Source organism: Pleurodeles waltl, chromosome 1_2, assembly GCF_031143425.1.
Source record: "Pleurodeles waltl isolate 20211129_DDA chromosome 1_2, aPleWal1.hap1.20221129, whole genome shotgun sequence".
NCBI classification, from domain to species: Eukaryota; Metazoa; Chordata; class Amphibia; order Caudata; family Salamandridae; genus Pleurodeles; species Pleurodeles waltl.
Window position 1 is genome coordinate 957,142,760 of NC_090437.1, and position 20,126 is coordinate 957,162,885.

At 47.9% G+C, this 20,126-nt stretch overlaps 1 protein-coding gene across 1 annotated transcript in view; it reads left to right on the forward strand.

The window, feature by feature from the left end:
- PPAT (phosphoribosyl pyrophosphate amidotransferase) overlaps nt 1-20,126 on the forward strand; it is a 172,770-nt gene that overhangs the window by 82,805 nt on the left and 69,839 nt on the right. The window contains exon 4 of the mRNA XM_069200814.1: nt 5,806-5,918. Within this exon, the coding sequence (XP_069056915.1) occupies nt 5,806-5,918 (113 nt within the window). The remainder of the gene's footprint in view (nt 1-5,805; nt 5,919-20,126) is intronic.

Below are 20,126 nucleotides of genomic sequence, written 5' to 3' on the forward strand. Positions count from 1 at the left end.
AGGTGTGGGAAGTTTTGCAGAAGGTATATGAATCTAGGGAGTATCATAATTTTGTAGAGTGCTATTCTACCCAGCAAGTTTAGAGGTAATTTCCCCCATCTTTGGAGGTCTACTTTTATTTTCTTGGTTAGTGGCGAAACATTTAATTCCCATGCTAGTTCCGGCAGTAGGGCTATGTGCATGCCCAAATACTTAAAATTGTTGCGTCTGATTGGAATGTTCTGCTGCCAGTCAATACACTCTCTAGAGGGGTGTAGAGGGACCAGGAGGGACTTGCCGGGGTTTAAGGTCAGGCCGGAAGCCTGGGAGAAGAGGTCTAAGATTTGTAAGATCCGTGGACCGCTTACAGCTGGGTTGGAGAGGTAGATAAGAACATCGTCTGCATACAATGCCACTCGATCCTCCGGGCCTGTCGGCTATGCCCAGCCCTCTATCAGGGGGTCCTCTCTTAATAATTTTGCTAAGGGTTCAATCACAAACAACAAAGGGGATAGTGGGCATCCCTGACGTGTGCCGCAGCATATGGGGAACGGGTCCGAGGCCACACCGTTCACCCGGACACGGGCAGTTGGGTTAGAGTAGAGCAGTTTCACAGGGCTACGAAATGTGGGCCCAATCCCGTTATTCTGGAGGACTTGATCCAAATAGGACCAGTCCACCGTGTCGAATGCCTTCTCGAAGTCGAGGAGAAGGAGGGCCAGGGGTGACCGCGACAGGATCTTGCGATGTGCCAATGCAACATGTAGTCGTCTGATGCAGTGTCTGGTACTGCGTGTAGGTATAAAACGGCACTGATCTGGGTGCACCAAGGTGGGGAGCGAGACTCACCTTAATCTGGTGGCCAGTATGGTCGACAACACCTTGATTTCAGTGTTCAGGAGGGAGATGGGTCTGTATGCTGAGCAGTTGCGTGATGGGGGCTGGGTCTTGGGGATTACTACAATAGTGGCTTGGTAGATCTTGGGGGGGGAAAGCAGCCCCTTTTCTCTGCCTCTTCGTACATATTAAGGAGGTGGGGGGCTAAAGATATCTCTGCATTTGTGATAGAGTTCAGCCGGAAACCCATCTGGGTTGGGGGGTTTTCCGGACGACAGATTCGTTATTGCCCCAGCAATCTCTGTTAGGGTCACCTCTGCGTCCAGGCTATCCCTGGCTGCATGCTAGATCTTAGGGCACAAAATGTCATGCAAAAGCGGGGTCTCTTTCAGCGAGGGGTCTGGGGCGTCTCGCATATAACCGCACATAATAAGACGCGAAGCTTTGGGCAATGTCGTCTGGTGAAGTAACAAGTTCACCATCCTCGCCAGTGATTTCCGAGATGACTGTAGTTGCAAGGGGTCGCGTAGCAAGTCAATGCAGGCGTTTACAGTTTTTGTTGCCTCAGCCGTAATTCTGGGCCGCAGTCGCTCTCCAGGTTTGTTTCGCAGACTCTAAAACCAAGTGTTTAATCTCTTCTCTCATTGCAGTGAGTTGCCTCAAGGCAGAAGCAGCTGTGTCTCCCGCCATGCGCCGCTCAAGGCGAAGCGCCTTAGCCTCCAGTACCGTCGCCTGCGCGTCCCGTGCCCGTTCGTGAACGAGATGCTTGGCGTGACCCCAGAGGGGTGGCCTTACATGCCGCCCAGACCATTCCCGGCGATTGTACCGAACCCACATTAATTTTGAAATACTGGGTGAGGTGTTCTCTAATCTCCCGGGTGTACCCATCCTCTTGTAGATGCCATGCGTTTAGGCGCCACGGTGGACGCCGGGTCGGGTCGGAGCCGCCCAGTCTGATCCGTATTGGCGAGTGGTCTGAGACCCCTGGGACAGTATCTCCGCCCGCGACCTTGGGAATATCCTGCGCTGGCATGAACACAAGGTCTATTCTCACGTGGGATTTGTGAACTGCTGAGGTGTGTGTATTGTCGCGTTCTCGGGTGCCAACTTCTCCATACCTCACAAAGACCCAGGCTCTCCGCCCACCCCGTCAGGTTCAAGGCTCTTCCAGATCTAGAGGTGAATATCGTCCCCAAGACGTCTAAGCTTGGATCCAGGACCGAATTAAAATCCCCTCCCACTAGAGTGGGTCCCTGGGAGAGGTCCGCCACCCTCCGCCGGAGTACCCATAAGAGGGCATCGAACCCGGTCGGCGGGGCGTAAACGCAGACTAGATTAAATGGTGATCCGTGAAGGGATCCGGTCACCACCACAAATCTCCCGTGTGGGTCAGATCTCGTAGCAGTAAGAACCATTAGTAACGAGTGATGGAGGAGAATGGCCACCCCCCTCGATCCCCGTGAAAAGCCTGCATGGAAGACCCTGTCATATCCCCCACGTGCCAGCATGGGGCAGCTGGTGCCAAGTAGGAGGGTTTCTTGCAGTAAGACTACAAGTGGTGCGTACCTGTGGAGAGTGCTAAATACAGCAGACCTCTTGATTTTGTCTAGGTGCCCATTCACATTCCATGAAAGAATCTGTGTCCGGGTCCATTGCGACTGTGTGGTACAACATTGGGAGTCCATCAAAGGGCTCCGTGGTGGCCGTCCCAGCCAGACAGTAAGGAAATAAACACAAAAAAGGTGCTGGGGAAAAAAGGAAACTTATCAAAACAGTGCTACTAAGTCCCATAACTAAACTCACTCCCCCCCCCCCCCCCCCACCCCATACTTCTACCCAGGAAGCATCTGTCGCCCAACTGCCCAAACATGGTGATGCGGCCAGATGGGCCGTGACTTAAGGTAAGGTGATGGACCCCTCCATTCTTGCGGATCATATGCAATTGCCCTAAAGAAGCAGAGTCTTGTGTGGTGATAGGTGATCACTGCAATAAATGACGCACTCGGATGTGTCGCGGTCAGCGCCTGTCCGAATCCGCAACAACTGGTGACTCACCAGGAGATTGCTCAGCTCCAGTTTCTTGTTCTCGTTATTATTGACCAAGCACCGGGGACTGACTTAGTCTATTACTGTCCAGCGATTGTTCCCGCGAGTGCGCCCCCGTGTGCTCCCCCTGCCCGCGGCACGGATCCGTGGCCACAGTCACCTCCAGGTGGGCCGCAGGTGTCTCTTTTCCTCCCTCTGTGGGACCTGGTGCGCTTGCGGCCTCTACACGCTCAGGCCGGGACTCAGCCGCACCCCCAGCGGTGGCTCCGTCCAAGTCAGGCGGGACCCTCCGACGCCCAACGCCCTCCTCTGTTAACCAGTCCCAGGCCTCTTCAGGTGAGTCAAAGAAATATGCTTTGTCAGCCATAATAACCTTGAGCCGGGCTGGAAAGAGAAGCATGTAAGATAGCTGCATTGCCCGGAGTTTTTGCTTCACTTGTTCATATGAACGACACCGGGCTTGGACTTCGCGGGTGTAGTCAGAAAATATTAGAATTTTGTGATTGTCCCAGCAGAGGTCCGTGCTTTTTCTAGCTTCCTTGAGGATGTTATCTCGGTCCCTAAAGCTGAGGAAGCGTGCAATCACAGGTCTTCTAGGCCCGCTTGGGGGTGGCCGCGGGGCCAGGGCCTTATGCGCTCGCTCAATTGTGAACCAGGGCGAGAGAGCTTGATCCGGCATCCAGGACTTAATCCATCACTCCAGGAAGTCAAGGGTCTTCCCTTCCTCCACGCCCTCCGGAAAACCGATGAATCGCACATTATTGCGCCTGGAGCGATTATCTGCATCTTCTGCGCAACAGTGTAATTCTCCGTTACGTGTTTGTAGTTGGGCCACCCTGGTCCTGAGATCAGCCAGATCATCCTCAGTTTGCGAGACACATGTTCCACTGCTGTGATATGACCCACTGCATTCCTGAGATCTTGTCGTATGAGGCCCACATCTTCTTTTACTTCCCCCAATCTTGGTCTCCACGGCTAGTTGCGATGCCTGAATGGCTTGGAGGATAGCGCTGACCCCTTCGGGGTGGGGTCACTGGCGGGACCGTTCCCGTAACCCCGGGAGGCTGCCTGCGTAGTGAATTGGTCAATCTTTTGTTGGGACGTAGATGACTGTTTGGCTGCTTTGTCTTTCCCCATGATTCTCCGGGGGCCCTCCGCGGCCAACGGGTCGTCCAATGGGACCTCAGCGCCTTTCACCCACTACCCGTCAGGGTGCTGTTGTCTTTCTCGGTCCGAGGAAGGAGCCGTGGAGTCAATCGCAGGGGGGGAGAGAGGGTGCGGCCGGGAGTCTCCCCTTCTTGCCAGTCATCGAACCCTCCGCGGCCTCAATCCCTGTCCCGAGCACCACTGGGCCATGGGTCGGCCCCCAGAGTTAAGTCCACGAGTGCTGGGTTCTCCGGTCGGCGTGTAGGATCAGAGCAAGCGGATTGATGCACCCCTCCTTATCATATCTTCTAGCAGGAGGGGGTTGTCGCACCCCACTCAGGGACCGGGACACAACCCCGATAGGGCTCACGTCGTCCACCCACCTCTGGATTGGGGTCACAGCCCCAGTTGTGGCCAGGAGAACAGGCCCGACCACTCAGTGTGCGCCCCTCGGTGTCATCCGGTCACGGACTGGGGGGGCAGCCCCCTCCCACCCGTCTGAAGTTTACCGCTATTCTGGTTGCTCTCCCGGTCCACAGTGCCCGCCTCTCAAGTCAGGCCACCAGCGTTTAGCTCAATCCTCAAGGGGCCCACGGGGTCCCGGGCCGGGCCCCCAGAGGCGGACCCATGCAGGCGAGTCTATTCAGCTGGGAATCAGGGCCAGGGCGACCCGCCAGCGCACCCCCCTCGTCACCCAGCCTCACAAGTTGTTGCACTGCACCTCCGCGTATAGGGCCCGTTGCTCCTCTGCTCCCAGGGTTCGGCCGCCGGCCCACTCCGGCATCCAGAGGTCGGGCAGCCCCCCAGCTTGCGGTCGTCGGTCGCTCCCCTTCACAGGAGGGGGCCGCCACCGTCCGCTCCTCGCGCCGGTCTCCACATCATCCGTCGGGCCCGGCCACTGGCAAGCTCCACAGAGTGGGCCACGCCCCCAGTCCGGAATCCAGGGCCTCCCCCCCTCCCCCCCCCCAACCTCAGGGGCCGTCCTCTGCCATAGCTCGAGATTCTCGCCGGCCAGGCCCAAGGACGGAGGGCTGAATACCCCAGCTCCAGGCCTGCCCCAGAAGTTCACACCCCCCGTCACCGGGGGCCCCGTTCCCTCCAGGCGTGAGACCTCTGCACGACCCAGGTGGCGCGCCAGATGGGTCTCACCCGATCTCTTCCCAGGCACCGCTCCGTCCGAAGGGAGCACCGCAGCGGGGCCTTCACCACTCCTGGCGGGTACCGGCCGCGGCAGAAGTCGGCTCCTCCTTAAGCAGCTCAGAAGGCGCCAGCGCAACAACGCTCACTGCGTCTTGGAGAGTCTCAATCCCGGCATCTCCGGGGGTGGTTGAGAGCACGAGACAGGGCTCAGGAAGGCAACCAAATCAGGCAGATGATGGAGGGGTCCAGAGCACTCTGAGTGTGACCGCCATCTTGACGCCTGAAGCCACCGCGCAAATTATAATGGGATACTACGAACGTATCATGTATTCATAACTGCCAGGACAAATTTTCCAATCCCTGAATTGTTCACAGGCACCAACTGTGTTGTAGTAACTTATGTAAAGGCAGCAGCCATAGTTGATATGGTTCATAAGAGTGTAATTGTTGTGATATTTCACTGCCTCTCTAACGAAACCCATAAGTGTTATCTCTTGGGACTGACTTGTTCAGACCAAGGGCACCGTCTAAGGGCCAGGAGGGCAATAGGTGAGAGAGACAACCCTGCAAGCAGAACAGTCTAATTTCACTGTGCTCCTTAAGAATTGCCATCCCGGTTTATGATTATAAACTACATGTTTGTCTCCCTCTTTCTAGTTAATGCGCCATGGAGTGGGATTGTCAACCGGATCGGACAGTGAACTTATTACTCAGCTGCTGGCTTTTACTCCACCAGAAGAAGATGAAGATACACCAGACTGGATAGCAAGGTGTAACAGGAAAACAGCTCGTTACATTTTGTTGTGACATCTTAATATGGCCTAGTGTAACTAACGATTTAATGTGGTGATTCACCTGTGTGAATTGAGAACCCTTCTAAACACCAGTAAGATGCAGGTTTGAAACTTGGCAGGGTCATCAGTCAGTGGGCAATAAAATGAGTGCTATTGAGTTGCATATAAATATTTATTCTTTGTGCCGAATGGTCACAGTATACACTACACTTACTATCTGATAGAGACTTTTAGCAGCAGATTTTTTTACCACAGAATTATCCCAATCAGACTGGATCCGGAAATTCTTTAGCAGTACCCCTGCAAGCTGCTAGATGGCATCATTCGGCTCCACTTCATTGTTGTCTGCCCTGGCTGTGACATGGTTCCAATATGAGTGCCTCCCCAGTGCACTGAAAGCTTTTTGTTTTTGTTTTTTTGTCCCACAACAGCACAGGTCTGGAAGAGCAAGCCCCAGTCACTTTCAGACTGAGCTTTTTTGATGTTGTGTAAGCGTTTTAAACTCTGTCGCACCTGTTACTGAGAGATGTCTATGACAGACCCACATTTGGTTTGTTTATGGTTCTTGGAGCAGGACTTCATCTCCAGCGTCTGCAAAGACTGCCACGCTATGAACCCGAAGGCATTAAGTGAACGTTTCCTGAAACTTCTCGCTGTCCAACATCTGACTACACTGCAACTCTCTAGATACTGTTCACGCGTAACGCCCAGGACCGCTCTCAGAGTCCCTTCTGACGATCGGTTTCACAGTTCAAATCGCTGGGTAGGTCCCACTAGTGCAAGAAGTAGAAGCATTGTTCAACTTCCGTATGCCCATCCAAGTCACCGGGCTAGGTGCGGGAACTATAACACTCAAAGCCTCGTTCCTCCGTGGAACCGGTGCCTGGGTCTGCTCCATGCCTCCCAGTTTTTCCTGGACCTGGAGTGGCCCCTGCCCTACTCGAGGAGTTTTGAGGCCATGCCCCTCATATTTGGGTTGCCTGACGCGTCTTTAGTGCCTTCAGGTACCATGGGTCCCCTACTGTATTCCCAATGGCAGGTTTGCCCCCGGCACCAGTCAGGCACCATTGATCTGGTGTTGGAACTAGAGCGAATACACCCACAAGACTGCTACCTTCCATGGAACCCAGTGCTGTAGTTCTTGGTGCCACTGAAGCCTTGTAGCACCGCTGGACCCATTGTACCTCCCAACTCTGATACGGACTCCGCAGTTATCGACTTCAGTGCCAGCCAGTGCCATAGCCTCTGACTTGGAGCCAGTGCCTTTTTTTTCCATAGGACTGGAGAGGGAGTCAATTGGACAGGGGCTGGGGATGTTACTCATTCCATCACCCCCTAGATGAACCAGAGGACAACTGGTATGTGGGACTGGTGGATGCCATTGGGTTGAACCCCTCACTGGACACTGGCTTGGACTCTTCCTACCATGACTACAGAGGAGGTAGCCTCCTTTGCAATGGTGGTGCAGAGGGCACCTGAGGTCCCGGACCTACAGTTGCCCTCGCTGACAGTCAAGATGAACATCTTGACGGAGGTGCTTCAGCTGCTTCCAAACCTCTCCTCTCCTTTAACAAAGCCATCTGTGATGTCCTACTCGGGGGCCTGCTCCAAGCCCTGCACAGGGGTTCCTGTGCATCAGACGATTGCCAACTGCCATCACCCTGCCCCTGAAGACTCCAGTTTCATCACCCAGCACCCCACCCCTTAAGAGCTTGATGGTCCAAGCCTCAACCTCTAGGATGAACCCCAGCACGTTCCTACCACTCCACTGGATATGCAATCCAAAAGGCAGGATTTTCTCTTCTGCCAGCATAGCGCTGCGGTCAGTGAACACAGTGTGCCTTTTTGACACACACCCACACTCACCCCAGGTCTCGGAGGAGGGCCGAGCCATACTCACCCAAGCCATATCAGACGGGCGAGATGCAACAAAGTTCACTATCAGATGTGGGCTGGACACGACTGACTCACTAGACCGAGTGATTGCATCTCAGACGCCACCCCTGATTGCGAACCACTGGATTTTCAGGGGATGTCTGGTTTTCCCTCATGAACATGCCCTTTGATGGTTCTGCCCTTTTGCAAAAAAGCAGAGAGATCTATAGCCAGGACGTTCGGCCTCTCCATGGCCCCTACCGACCCTAGTCAGCCTTTAGACCCTTCTGTGGCTGTGGTAGGGGCTACCAGCTGCATCCTTTCCTACCTAGCCACCAAGGCCAGCAGGCTTCCCAGACTTTTAATGTTGGTGGATGTGAAAACACCATCTAGAGACTGGGCCAGTCCTCCACCCTCCTGGCAGCCTCTAAACCCTTGTAGTTCACCTTTATACCAGTACGGGCACCTGGAGGGTGTGGGGTAGAGGCAGGATGTGCCATCCTCTTTCTCACTGGCAGTCCATAATATCGGACAAGTGTATTGTACAAAACATCTAAAGGGGCTACTCCATTCCCTTTCTGGAAACTCCCCTGCCCCACCTCACTCTACTTACAAACCCCCCACACATTCCACCCACCTACGACTGGCTGACTGAGGACCATCTTGCTTCACTCCATCGGGAAGTGTCGCGAAAAGTAACTGATGTCAGCATGCTGGGATGGCGCCGATATAGGCACCGTGTATGTCACATCCAGCTGAGCCGAACAACAGGTACTGCTCAAGAATATATGGATCCAATCTGACGCCTGGGTCAGATAAGGTATGGAATCTGCAGCTACATAGTCTCTACCAGATAAGGCTTTATCGAATGTAAGTAACTTGTTTGTTATTATTTAAATCATTACTATTACTGCAGACATGCTGAAGGAGTTTCCTTTCATGGTAAAAAGCCCTAACCTTGTTTAAGCATCACATCTTGCCACTTTACAACATAGTGGTGGAAAAATATATTCAATGATTCAGTCATGATTGGCCATCCGGGTATGCCAATATTAGCATACCTTCAAGTTTAAAAAAAAAAAAAAAAAAAAAAGTCCCAATAGCAAAAATACTGTTTTGTATAAGAGAAATGTGAAACTTATGCCACTTTACCAAATTTAGTGCTGTGACCTAGTGGGCATAGGTGCATCTCTGAGAGTCTCAGCGTCAATGCAGAGTTACCATCAACTTTTATTGGTACTTGTTTTTTCATTTAAAATTTCTGCCAATTGCCAGCTGAGGATGTTGTTTTGCACCCAGATTAAAGTGACACTGAATTAATTAGAAGGGAAGGTTTTTGGTAAGTGCAGCAGGGTTCTTTAGAGCACTTGCTCTGAAGACAGTATACAGCCTCAGTCTCTGCTGAATTTTGGAAAACTAACAAAATGAATATTAATTGTGGTTCAGTGTACCAGGAGTGAGGAAGTATCAAACTTGAATGTTACTTTGATATGCAGATCGTTCTCCCATTGTTGATTTGACTCAGGTGGGTCTTCAAAGAAACCTGGAAATCTTTTAGCAAGTACTGTGTAGTGAATGACTCTACATTCAAAATGGATAAGTCAAAAATATTAAAATTTGACAAGAAATCGAAACCTTATGAGTGGTTACTGGGGTATAAATCTTTGCCAGTAGTAACCTCGTACAAGTAGCTAGGGATTATGTTTAATGCTAAATTAAATTGGTTCCTCCACAGAGAAATTGGGGATGCTCCGGTATTGTCTACAATTGGAGGGCTAGATAAATGTAGAAACGTTTTCAGAGGGCTCTCCCTGACACCAGTACTCACAGCTTACAACTTTATGGTCCCTACACAATGATCCCTGAAGTATTATGTCTTAGCTCTGAACTGAAGTTGGATAAATGTGAGGGTAAATGTCTGAAAAACGTGTTGGGGTTTTGTAAGGGTGCGATGAACCCTGCCATTAGACTTTTGTTTTCTAAACAAACTTTATTAAGCCTGGCCATAAGATGTGAAATTGATCTACAGCCCTGGAATTGTTTAGCGTGCAAATCTACTCTGTGCTTCATCCTTTTGTGCCAAAGAAGTAGCAATTGGTGATGTAAAATTGGCAGGAGGGGTTAGGAATAGATTAGGAAATATAGCAACAAAACTGAAAATTGCAAATTTGAAGGTCCTAGAGCCTCGCCAATCCTCGAAGAGGGATTTGAATGAAGCTTGTAAGAGATAATTGATGAAACCCTCAGCAGGTTATATTTTGGAATCTTGGCAGAAACAGCAGATGGACCCCGATATATCCTTGTTACCTAATCCCCGCCTACGCCTGCTGTTACTGAAATTTTGAATGGCTTTGAACTTTTGGTTTTTTAAATTATGGGAAATGTTATACTTTCTTTGATAGGGATGATAATTGTACATGTGGTTTCCGGTTCAATAATTATGTTAATTTATTACTAGACTGCCTTCATTTTCGTAGGATAGAAGTTTGATTTTTAAACCGATCTTTTTTTAAAATATAAAATTTTGAATCCGAGGGAGGCAATCTTCCTACCCTTAAAATTTGAGTTTTTAGATGTAACTTGTGCTGTGAAAGATTTTTAAAGGTTATCCTTGCATAGGTATTTGAAATGTTGGTGTCTACATAATTTTAATATTGTATACATTATTTTAATATTGTATACATTGTTGTATTTATTCAGATTTATAGACAAAAGTCTACATTTATTTTTATTACTACTATTAGTTCTATCATTGTTCTTTCATGTACGGCACTGCCATCCACTGTTCAAGTAATGTATTGATATGTTCCCAGGCAGTGTCTGCCTTCCCAGCCCCAATCATGTTAATTGACCTTACTCTATTGGAGCTAAATCACTGCATCAGAACTTTCTTAGTCTTGGAAAGCCACCAAGTTAGCAACAGGCAAGCAGCTAATGTACAGGTTCTAAGGAGGCAGGTATTTTAGAAAGAAGTGAAAAATGTATTATTTATATATATTATCTGGGTTATTGTACACTGCTTAAAGATTGTCCCTTCATCTGGAGTTTTGAAGTAGAGCCCTGTCTTATTGAAATAGGAAAAAGTATTCATCTGGTGGCTTACTCTATTTGCCCCATGCAAGTGGAACTGCTAGTAAATGATGATGGCAGCATCCCTTGACTAACTGTGAGAAACTCTTTTCATGCCATGACTGTACTAGACGATTTCAGTCTAGAAGTGATCCTAAGTTATTATACACAAGGTACCTCAGAATGTGGTTGGGGAAAGCGGACTAATCTTTGTAATGATGTTCGTGAGTCCTTTTCTTCTTCTCCTGGGACAATCACTGGTTACAGGTTACTGGGAAGTTACTGTGATGACCTCTGGTATCTCTGGGCTGCAAAACTGGTAAACTATAAATTGGATAGCCAGAAAACTTCCTTAGATACCTTCCTCTTTCAGGGTAGTGAGGGTAAGCAGCCAAGGTTTAATCTACGAGTTTAGAAACTAAGATTCAATAACATCAATGTCTAGTAAGTACTCAGTTTTGTAAAAAATACATTACTTTTATTAACGGTAAATGACCAATACATTTAAAATTAACACACCAAACTAAAACCATTAGATGTTAGCAACATCTGAGGTTGAGATACAATCTAAAAAAAATTTATAGGTCCTTTGTACTAGGCGCAGTATGGCCAAAGTCCCTTGTTATTATATTGGAATAGTTCAGGTCCACCCTTAACTTTTTAAACATTCAGGTGTCTTTATTCTTTAAAGGGAATGATTGTCCGGATACTTCCAATGCTACTAGAATGTGAGCTTTACATTGATATACCAATGTGCTAGAAATTGTATCTGCTTGGACTGATGGATATCCCAGTAGCCCATCACCATGCAACAAGTCTTCCCCGCCCCCCACTCTTTTCATAAGCCCCCCTGCCCCTCCGGCTTGGATGGAGGGATATCCCAATAGCCCATCACCATACAACAAGCCCTTCCCCCACCCTCTACAACTTTCATAAGGCCCCCCCGCAAGCAGGAAAACGGTTTCAGTATCCCTCTTGGTGTCCTCATGACAAGGTATCCATTCGGTAGTGTTTGCCTTTACAACACAGTCCGTTGTGTCTGTGTACTAGTTAAGTACATAATTGGTCACTTTAGCTTGTAATTTGGGACAGTGGAGAACGGTTGAGAAGTTCATAATGAGCATCAATAAATTGCAGGTACAATTTGAATGTCCCCTGACATCCGAAGCTAACTCAGACTTTGACCAAAACTTAAACACAGGGAGAGCCTCTAGTGGGTTTGCATTATTGACATACTCATGTGGAAAAAAGACAAAGCTGTTCAGTGAGAATACAAGTTAGGAAAGAGATTTATTAGCAGTTACAAAAAGGCAGCACTGACACCTAGATATTCAGACCTTGTGTGTCATTTTATAATGCTCAGTATAGGTCTTCACCAAGCACCCACAGAGCCATCCTTAGCTTGCCATTCCTCTGAAGGAAGGAACAGGCGAGTTGGGCTCCATGTAGACATTCTTGACAGAATACAAAGAAAGCTCTAGACCAAATGCCAATTCCTTTGTTGGTTCATAATTCAAATTGTACACATTTTAGTATTGGAAAAAATAAATACCAGAGTTAAAGTGGCAAATCTTAATTCTTTATCGTGTGGCAGTAATATTAAGCAGATAGATTGTGTTAGGACTGAAATTCTCTGCATGGGATTTTAAATCTTTGCTACCGTATCTTGTATGACTTTTGACCACTTTGTTTTTCTTCTAGTGCACTAAAATCAGTCAATTCACTGGAGGTGCTCCATATTCTAACACTGCTTTAGGCATCCGAGATACACCCAACACCCAGAGTGATCAAGGCTGTTTAATACCTCCTGTTGGTGGCGACTATGGAATTATATAGTTCATGGAAACAGACCCTTTTACTTTCACTACTGTGGGAAAACTGCCTGAAGGCTCACCCTGATAATGTTCTCTGACCCATAACCATGCTTGTGTGTGTCTGTGCGTGGGCTTCACTTTATGGGACTAGTGAAGGGTGTCTGTGGTTAACTGCTCAAGATGGCATTTGCGCAACACATGGCACCACCCTTGTCCACATCCCTCTAACTACCAAACACTCTCAAGTTACAGGACCCACATTCCAACTCATAACGTTCGCTCTGCAATACTCCACGCACCAGCCTTCGCAGACCACATCACCTATCACCAGCTTGATGTCCTCTTCGTCAAAGAAAAATGGTTTGCACAGATCCTTACATATCCTAGACATCCTTCTTCCCACAGGCTACAGCACCCTTTGTGTGGCCTGCGCACATTAGGGAGGAGACCTCGTTGTTATCCATAAGTACTTCTGGTCCTGCACTCTAGGCAAGCAAGTTACTCTCAATAACATGGAACTGCAGACATTACATTTCCCACTTTCTACAACCCAGACCACCATCTTCCATACCATCTACAAGCCTCCTAGGCAGAACAAGAACTTAATTGATGAAGTCTCAGTTCTTCTCACCACCTATTCAGTCTGACATGCTTACACCACCCTCTTGGGTGATTTAAACCTCCCAGCTTAAGCTAAATAAAACAGACACAAGAATACCCTCTTCAACCTCACTGATAATGTCAATGTGGCACAGCATATCACACAATCAACACACTCTGAAGGCCAGATCCTCAACTGTGTTCTTAATATCACCACTCACACCCCTGGGCTGGACCAGCTGCTTTGTCATCCCTGTCTCCATTCTTGGTGTCTTACCAGCAAACCAAAAAAAAAGGCCAAACTTACAGATTCTTAAAGACCTTTTTTTATTTTTATAGAGAACCAAATGCTTGAGCTTACCTCTCACCATATTAATTCCATGTCCAACACCCTTTTAAACAACTTAATTTTTTCAACCATCTGTGTGAATATCCACCCAAGGCCTTCAGCACCCTAGTATTCTAAAGGCCTGTTGAGAATGAACGATCCATCCACAGACTGGAAAGAAAATGGAAGAAAAGCAGAACTCCTGAGGACCTCATGATACGGACGTCCCTCCATACAACACGCAGACAGCTCGTCATATCAGCCAAAGCAAAGTACTATACCAACCCGGTTAATAAAGCCACCAACAGAAGTAGAATCTGGTCATGACAATCAAGCCCTGCATCAAGCTCCTGCCAGGCCCATCTATTCCTCACTCCACAGAAGTGCAATGCTATCAACCTCTTCTCCCATGAAAAAGTTCCAAAGATCTGACGGCACATCAATGACACCAAACCTACTCAAATTCTTACACCCACCCCTTCCCTTATTACACAGTGGTCCGCCTTCAAAGCACTATGTCTATCAGATCTCTCTGACATACTTAACACCCTCAAGCTATCTCTTATGAAGATATGATGCCTTACTGTTGTCCTTCATCAAAGCTATCATGATAGGCGAGATGCTCCCACTCATAAGGAAACACACTAGATCCTGAGGAGCTTGCCAACTATCGCCCATCACTCACCACAGCCTTCCACATCCGAGAGGATACCCTCTTGGCCGCAGATGAAGATGACCTCTGCGTTCTAATATTGCTGGATTTCCCAGCTGACAGTCGACCATCCCACCCTTGTACCCACCCGGGAGTCTTGAATAGGATTCACCAGCAGTGTCCTTCTCTGGTTCTTCTCATACCTTTTCAACCGGCACCAGTTTATTCAGTTGGTCAGTTCCGCAGGGTACAACAGTCTCCTGTTATCTTCACTCCATACATTGGGGCCACTCACAGATAGCATGAAGAATTCATCAATATGCTGATGATACACAACTCTGCTTGAAGTTCTTCTCTGCTTCAGATATCTCCCACGTCAAGCACTGCCTGCACACCATCCAGTGCCTAACTGAAGCTCAACTGAACCAAGAAAGAATTCCTGTTATACGCCAAAAACAATAGACAAGACACAGTACAAACACAGCTCAATGACTTGAGCCTTGATGGCTTCAAACTCCCAACAGTCACTGAATGTCAGTTTACTTGGGTTCACAGTGGACATCAACCTCACCCTCAAGGAACACATTACCAAAAAATAAGACAGCCAGCTACCAGCTCTCCCTTCTAAAAAAAAAAAAAAAAAAAAAAGTGGAAGTCTTTCCGCCTAACGCCATGGTTTTCGTGGCAAGTGAACCGCCACGAAAACCATGGTGGTAGGCACTATCGGTGCCAGCTAATTCCTTCCCTGGGACTAACAGGGGTCTCCCCCATCCCATCCCCAGAGTCCTCCCTCTCCCGCACATTTACACGCCCACACACGCGCACATACACACGCATACCCAAGTTCACCCACGCATGCACACATACATACCCACACACTGCAACACACACCAACATACATTGTCGCACACGCATTCACAACATACACGCACACTCACATTTAATCATGCACTCATTCAACGTGACTCACACACGCATGCACGCATAAAAAAACACACACCCATAAAAAAACACACACGCACACACACACACACACACACACACACACACACATACACCACCCTCCACCCCACTCTTCTGTTGGGTCCTCCGGCAGGAGACGGGATGCGTCGCTGCTGCCAGCAGCAGCATCTGCCAGCAAAACACCACCAGGCCGTATCATTGCTCATGATGCGGTCAGTGGTGCTTTTCTGGCGTGGCACTGCTGCTGACAGCAGCGCCACCTTACCGCCATCCGCCGCAATGACCGTTGATGGTATTCCGCCAGCCATCTGGTGGAATTCCATCTATGGTCATAATGTGGGTGGGTGGTTGGCAGCCACTGCGACGGCATGTTGGCCTCCGTTGTCGTGGCGGTAGACGGTCAATACCGCCAGTGTTGTAATGAGCCATAGTCTCCTCTACTGACTGGGACTTGTGGGCCAATAAGTGTTTTTTTTTTTTTTTGTTTTGTTTTTTTTTTGTGCGTGGGGCAGCAGCTCCACAGACGCTGCAGGCATAGCCATTTTGGAAATCTTGACATCTTAAGGGCTAAAATGATTTTTAAAAAGTCATGCGCTGGCTGGAAAGACTCATGGAGTTCCTCTGTTTTGGGGGGACTGGGGTTTGGGTGAGCTGATGATGCTTAAAAACAGCTAGGCGAAATGAACATTGGGAGTGAAAGTGTAGATCCAAAAAAGAAAAATGCTTCTCTTGCCTGGACTTAAAACAAACCTTTTCAAAGCCCGTAGATTTTGGCTTTTGACAACTAATGGGAGAGATAATGTTTTTTTTTTTTTTTGTTGTTTTTTTTTTTTGCAAGCATAATTTACAAATTAAAAATGAAACTAATTTGCACTGATCAGGGTCCGTGAACTGTGACACTTTATACACGTACATACTATATGCCAAACGGTAGTGGACAGCAAGACTATGCCCTCATGGTTATCCCTCTTGCTCTCTCTACCAAGGAAGCAAATGAAAAGTTCATTTCCGTTGACTGTGAGCCCAGGTTCTGTGATGGGATCTACGGATCGTAGAGCCCTGGTCCTGCAAATTAAAAGGCACGTGGTATCAATGCGCTTTGGCGCACTTTATTGTCATTAAACACTATATGAATACAACTACGGTACAATAAAATCAAGCTGTGTGGTGTGAAGATCTGTTTGTGATGATGTTTTTTTGGCATTGTGAATCCCGCTTCCTGTCACTACAGGAGGGAGCTGATCGGCGTGCCAGGTCGGAGCTTGAGAACTCCACCCACAGGCTTCATAACAGGAAGATCTACAGAGAATGTTGCATAAAAATCGAACCTTTAGTATTTTTTATGGCAGAAAACCTGTCTCAGTTAAAACAGCTTAAACCACTAAAATGTTTTCCTACTTCTGAACTATATGGAAGTTGCTGCCTGTGATGGACTGGTCTCTGGGTATCTAGGAGCACAGTTTGCACTCTTGCTGCACGTTGTGCCTGGGACATTCCACCACTTGCCTGCACTGTGTGTGCTTGAGGAGGGTATGACTTGGGCTGCTGCTTCCTGTACTGTATCTGTTATGTTGTAAGTAGCCTCTGTTTTAATGAGGCACAAGAAAATTTACAACATACAATTGCTATATATGTAGATCGCAGCCTACAAGACCGCACAGCTGTCAGGTTTGCCAAAGACATCTTTGGAACTGTCAGAAAGTTGACTTAGCTCACATTTTCTGGCTTTCTATTTGCTGGCTTTATTTTCTTTAGTCTCTCCAGGTTCACTCCGTCCCTTCCGTTGCTTGAACCGTAGTAGGGTGCTTGTTTACTTGTCTTTCTTTGACTTTAAAGTGAGAGGGTTTATATAACAATTTCGCTAGATACTGGGGGTAGGGAAGATATTTTCTTAGCACACAAGAACATTTAAATGAATTGTACAATTTCAGACTATATTAGAATTAGGTGCACAAATGAAGCACATTTTTTGTTAATACTGAAGTGTGTTGGTAACATACTTTAATATGTTCAAAACGAATCATTACATTAGGTAATGCAATTTCCACACCTTTTACTTTGTGCACTGTATAGTTTTATTAGTAAAATTGTATGTTTGTGCTCATTTCAATTGAAAATGTTGTCGTCTGTAATGGCATTGTGCTACCATACCATGCATACTCCGCACTACGCCTCTCCGCTCCACTCTGCACCACTCCACACTACTATAATCTGCTGCGCACCACACTAATTTACACCACTCCATGCCACTGCACTGTGCACCACTTCACACTACACCATGTCACTGCACACTATGCCACTTCACGCTATACCTCTCTACCCTGTACCACTCTACTCTTTTCCAGTGCACTCTTCGCCACTCTACTCTACACCACTGCACTCTTTGCCGCTGCACCAGTCTCTCTGCACTACTCCACTGTATGCCACTGTACTCTACGCCACTGCACTGTATGCCAAGTACACTCTGCGCCAATACACTTTACTCTGCAACACTCAATTCTGTGCCCCTGCACTCCACTTTACTCTGCCATCACACTATGCCACTGTATGCAAATACACTCTTCCTTGCATCATTCCACTCAATGCTATTTCACTCCACTCTGAAACAATCTACTGTACACTACTGCTCTCTATGCCGCTCTTCGCCACTCCACTCTGCCACTGCACTCTACTTTTACCACTGCAATCTATGCCACTGCACTGTACACAACTGCACTGTCACTTCACTCTGCTGTCCATCACTGTACTCTGTGCCACTGTACTCTGACACTACTCTGCAGCACTGCACTCTACACTACTCCACTGCGCTTTACAACACTATACTCTACTCTGCACCACTCTATGCCACTGGACTCTGCTCTGTACTCTACACCACAGCACTCTTTGCCACTCAACTCTACGCTCTCTCTACGTTTCTGCATTCTACAGTGCTGCATTCTATGCCACTGATTTCAGTGCCACTGCACACTACGCCACCATACTCCACAACACTCTACAATGCACTCTACACCAATCCACCCAATGCCACTCCAGTGAATGCCACTACGCAACTCCACACTGTGCCACTTCAGTATACGACTCTCTACAACACACTACTCCATTCTCTGCTAATCCATTCTTTGCCACTCCACGCTACTTGACTCTCCTCTACGTCACTAACTTTTAGCCATGCTGAGCAGAAGCCACGCTGGTGTAAAAGGCACGAACTGTTGGATTTGACAATGCTTGTTAATCGTAATATTGCAACATTGTAGTTTTTCTGAACAGTGTGTGTGTTTGGCGACCCGATAGAAAGCTCTCCGATGGAAAAACTGCGGATTCTTGGAATATTTCTCATACCGCAGCAGTGGCGATATTCCGATGAATGTCAATAGGCTGAGATATTTCTTGAGCCCTGCCGCGGAACGTAGAGCAGAGGGAGGCCCTTCTTGTACGTTCACGAGTCACTGCACGTTCTCATTTAATAGTGTTGACTGCTGTGGTTTTTTTTTTGTTAACCTTCATTGCTAGTTCGTCCTGTATTTAGTTGTTCACCAAACAAATTATCTTGTGAAATCTAATTACTTTATTTTTTTTTAGTGCTGACGTCCAAGAGCGCAATCTTCAAACAACAGAAAACTGACATGGGTGCATGCACTTTCACACGCTCCCATCCGCTGCACTTCCCCTCCCCCCACCGCACCCATTAAACCATGTGACTCTTCACGTTGACTCTCATTCTGAATGCAGACAATGTAGAAGGGGGTGGGCCCACATTCCTTATTGCCTTGCTTCAGGCTCTTGTTAATTCGGTGAGAAATGGGTTATAGGCTAGGCCACGTTTGAGTGCGCAACTCCTCATCAGTGGTTTCAGTTTGTAGCTACAGCAAGTGTGTGAAGCTACTCTCCTCCCTCCCCCGCTTCTTCCTGTCTGGTCTCCATGATGCATTATCCACACTTAATTTTACGTAAAATAATTAACCTCAGTCTGCCAGCATTGGTTACTGGCAATTTTTGTATTGTTTATTTGTGGTAAGGGGCTTTGTGGGGGCACAAAGATCCCGTGTGACGTACATGTTTTTTTCCCGAGGGCACCTTTATGGGGGACAATGTGCTTGTGATGGGTTTAGCAAAATAGCGCTGTTGGCAGCATTCCGCGTTTTGCCAATACCTACTGTAACAAGATCGTTTTATCAGAATCACTGTAGTGGAGGCCTCCTGGCACACTTCTGTAAAATTAATCTTCTATGCGCTTTCCTAGCCCATTACGCTAACATCCCAAGTGCGTGGGAAGGGGTTTGACATGGGGAGCTTGAGTGGTACATGCTCAGCATGTGTAGGAAACGAAAAGAGCTGCCAGTCCATGTCATGCCACTCTGTGCTCAGGCGTGCACGAGGGCCTGGGCAGGCCGAGGCCGACCTATGGGGACAGATTCCATTTGAGAGTGGTAAGAGACTGGCAATCACATTGAGAGTTGTATGAGACCGGGAGCATATGCTATTAGGAGATGATTCAGTCTGCATTTGATCTGTAGTCGCACTGCTGCTCTTATCGCCACCACATCCCAGAGAAAGGAGGGGCCACCCAGAGGTGGGGGAGGAGTCCGGATTCTGAAGGGGAAGGCATGAGGGTGGGGAGAAGGTACAGCGCCAGCCAAGTAGCGCACACAGACACTAAATTGTTTCTATCGTTAGTAGTATTGCCCACTAATGTGTAATAGAGTACTTTTGTTCTTGAAAAGATGTTCACTGTGCTTGACATTCACATATTGAGTAGTCGGCTGATTGTTTATCTTGAGCATTCCACAATGCCTCCCTGAAAAGCCAGTGACTGCTCCCCATTTCTGCCACTGAAAGTCAAGTGCAGCAGAATTCTGTGACAGATGTCTGCCTGTGGCAGATCC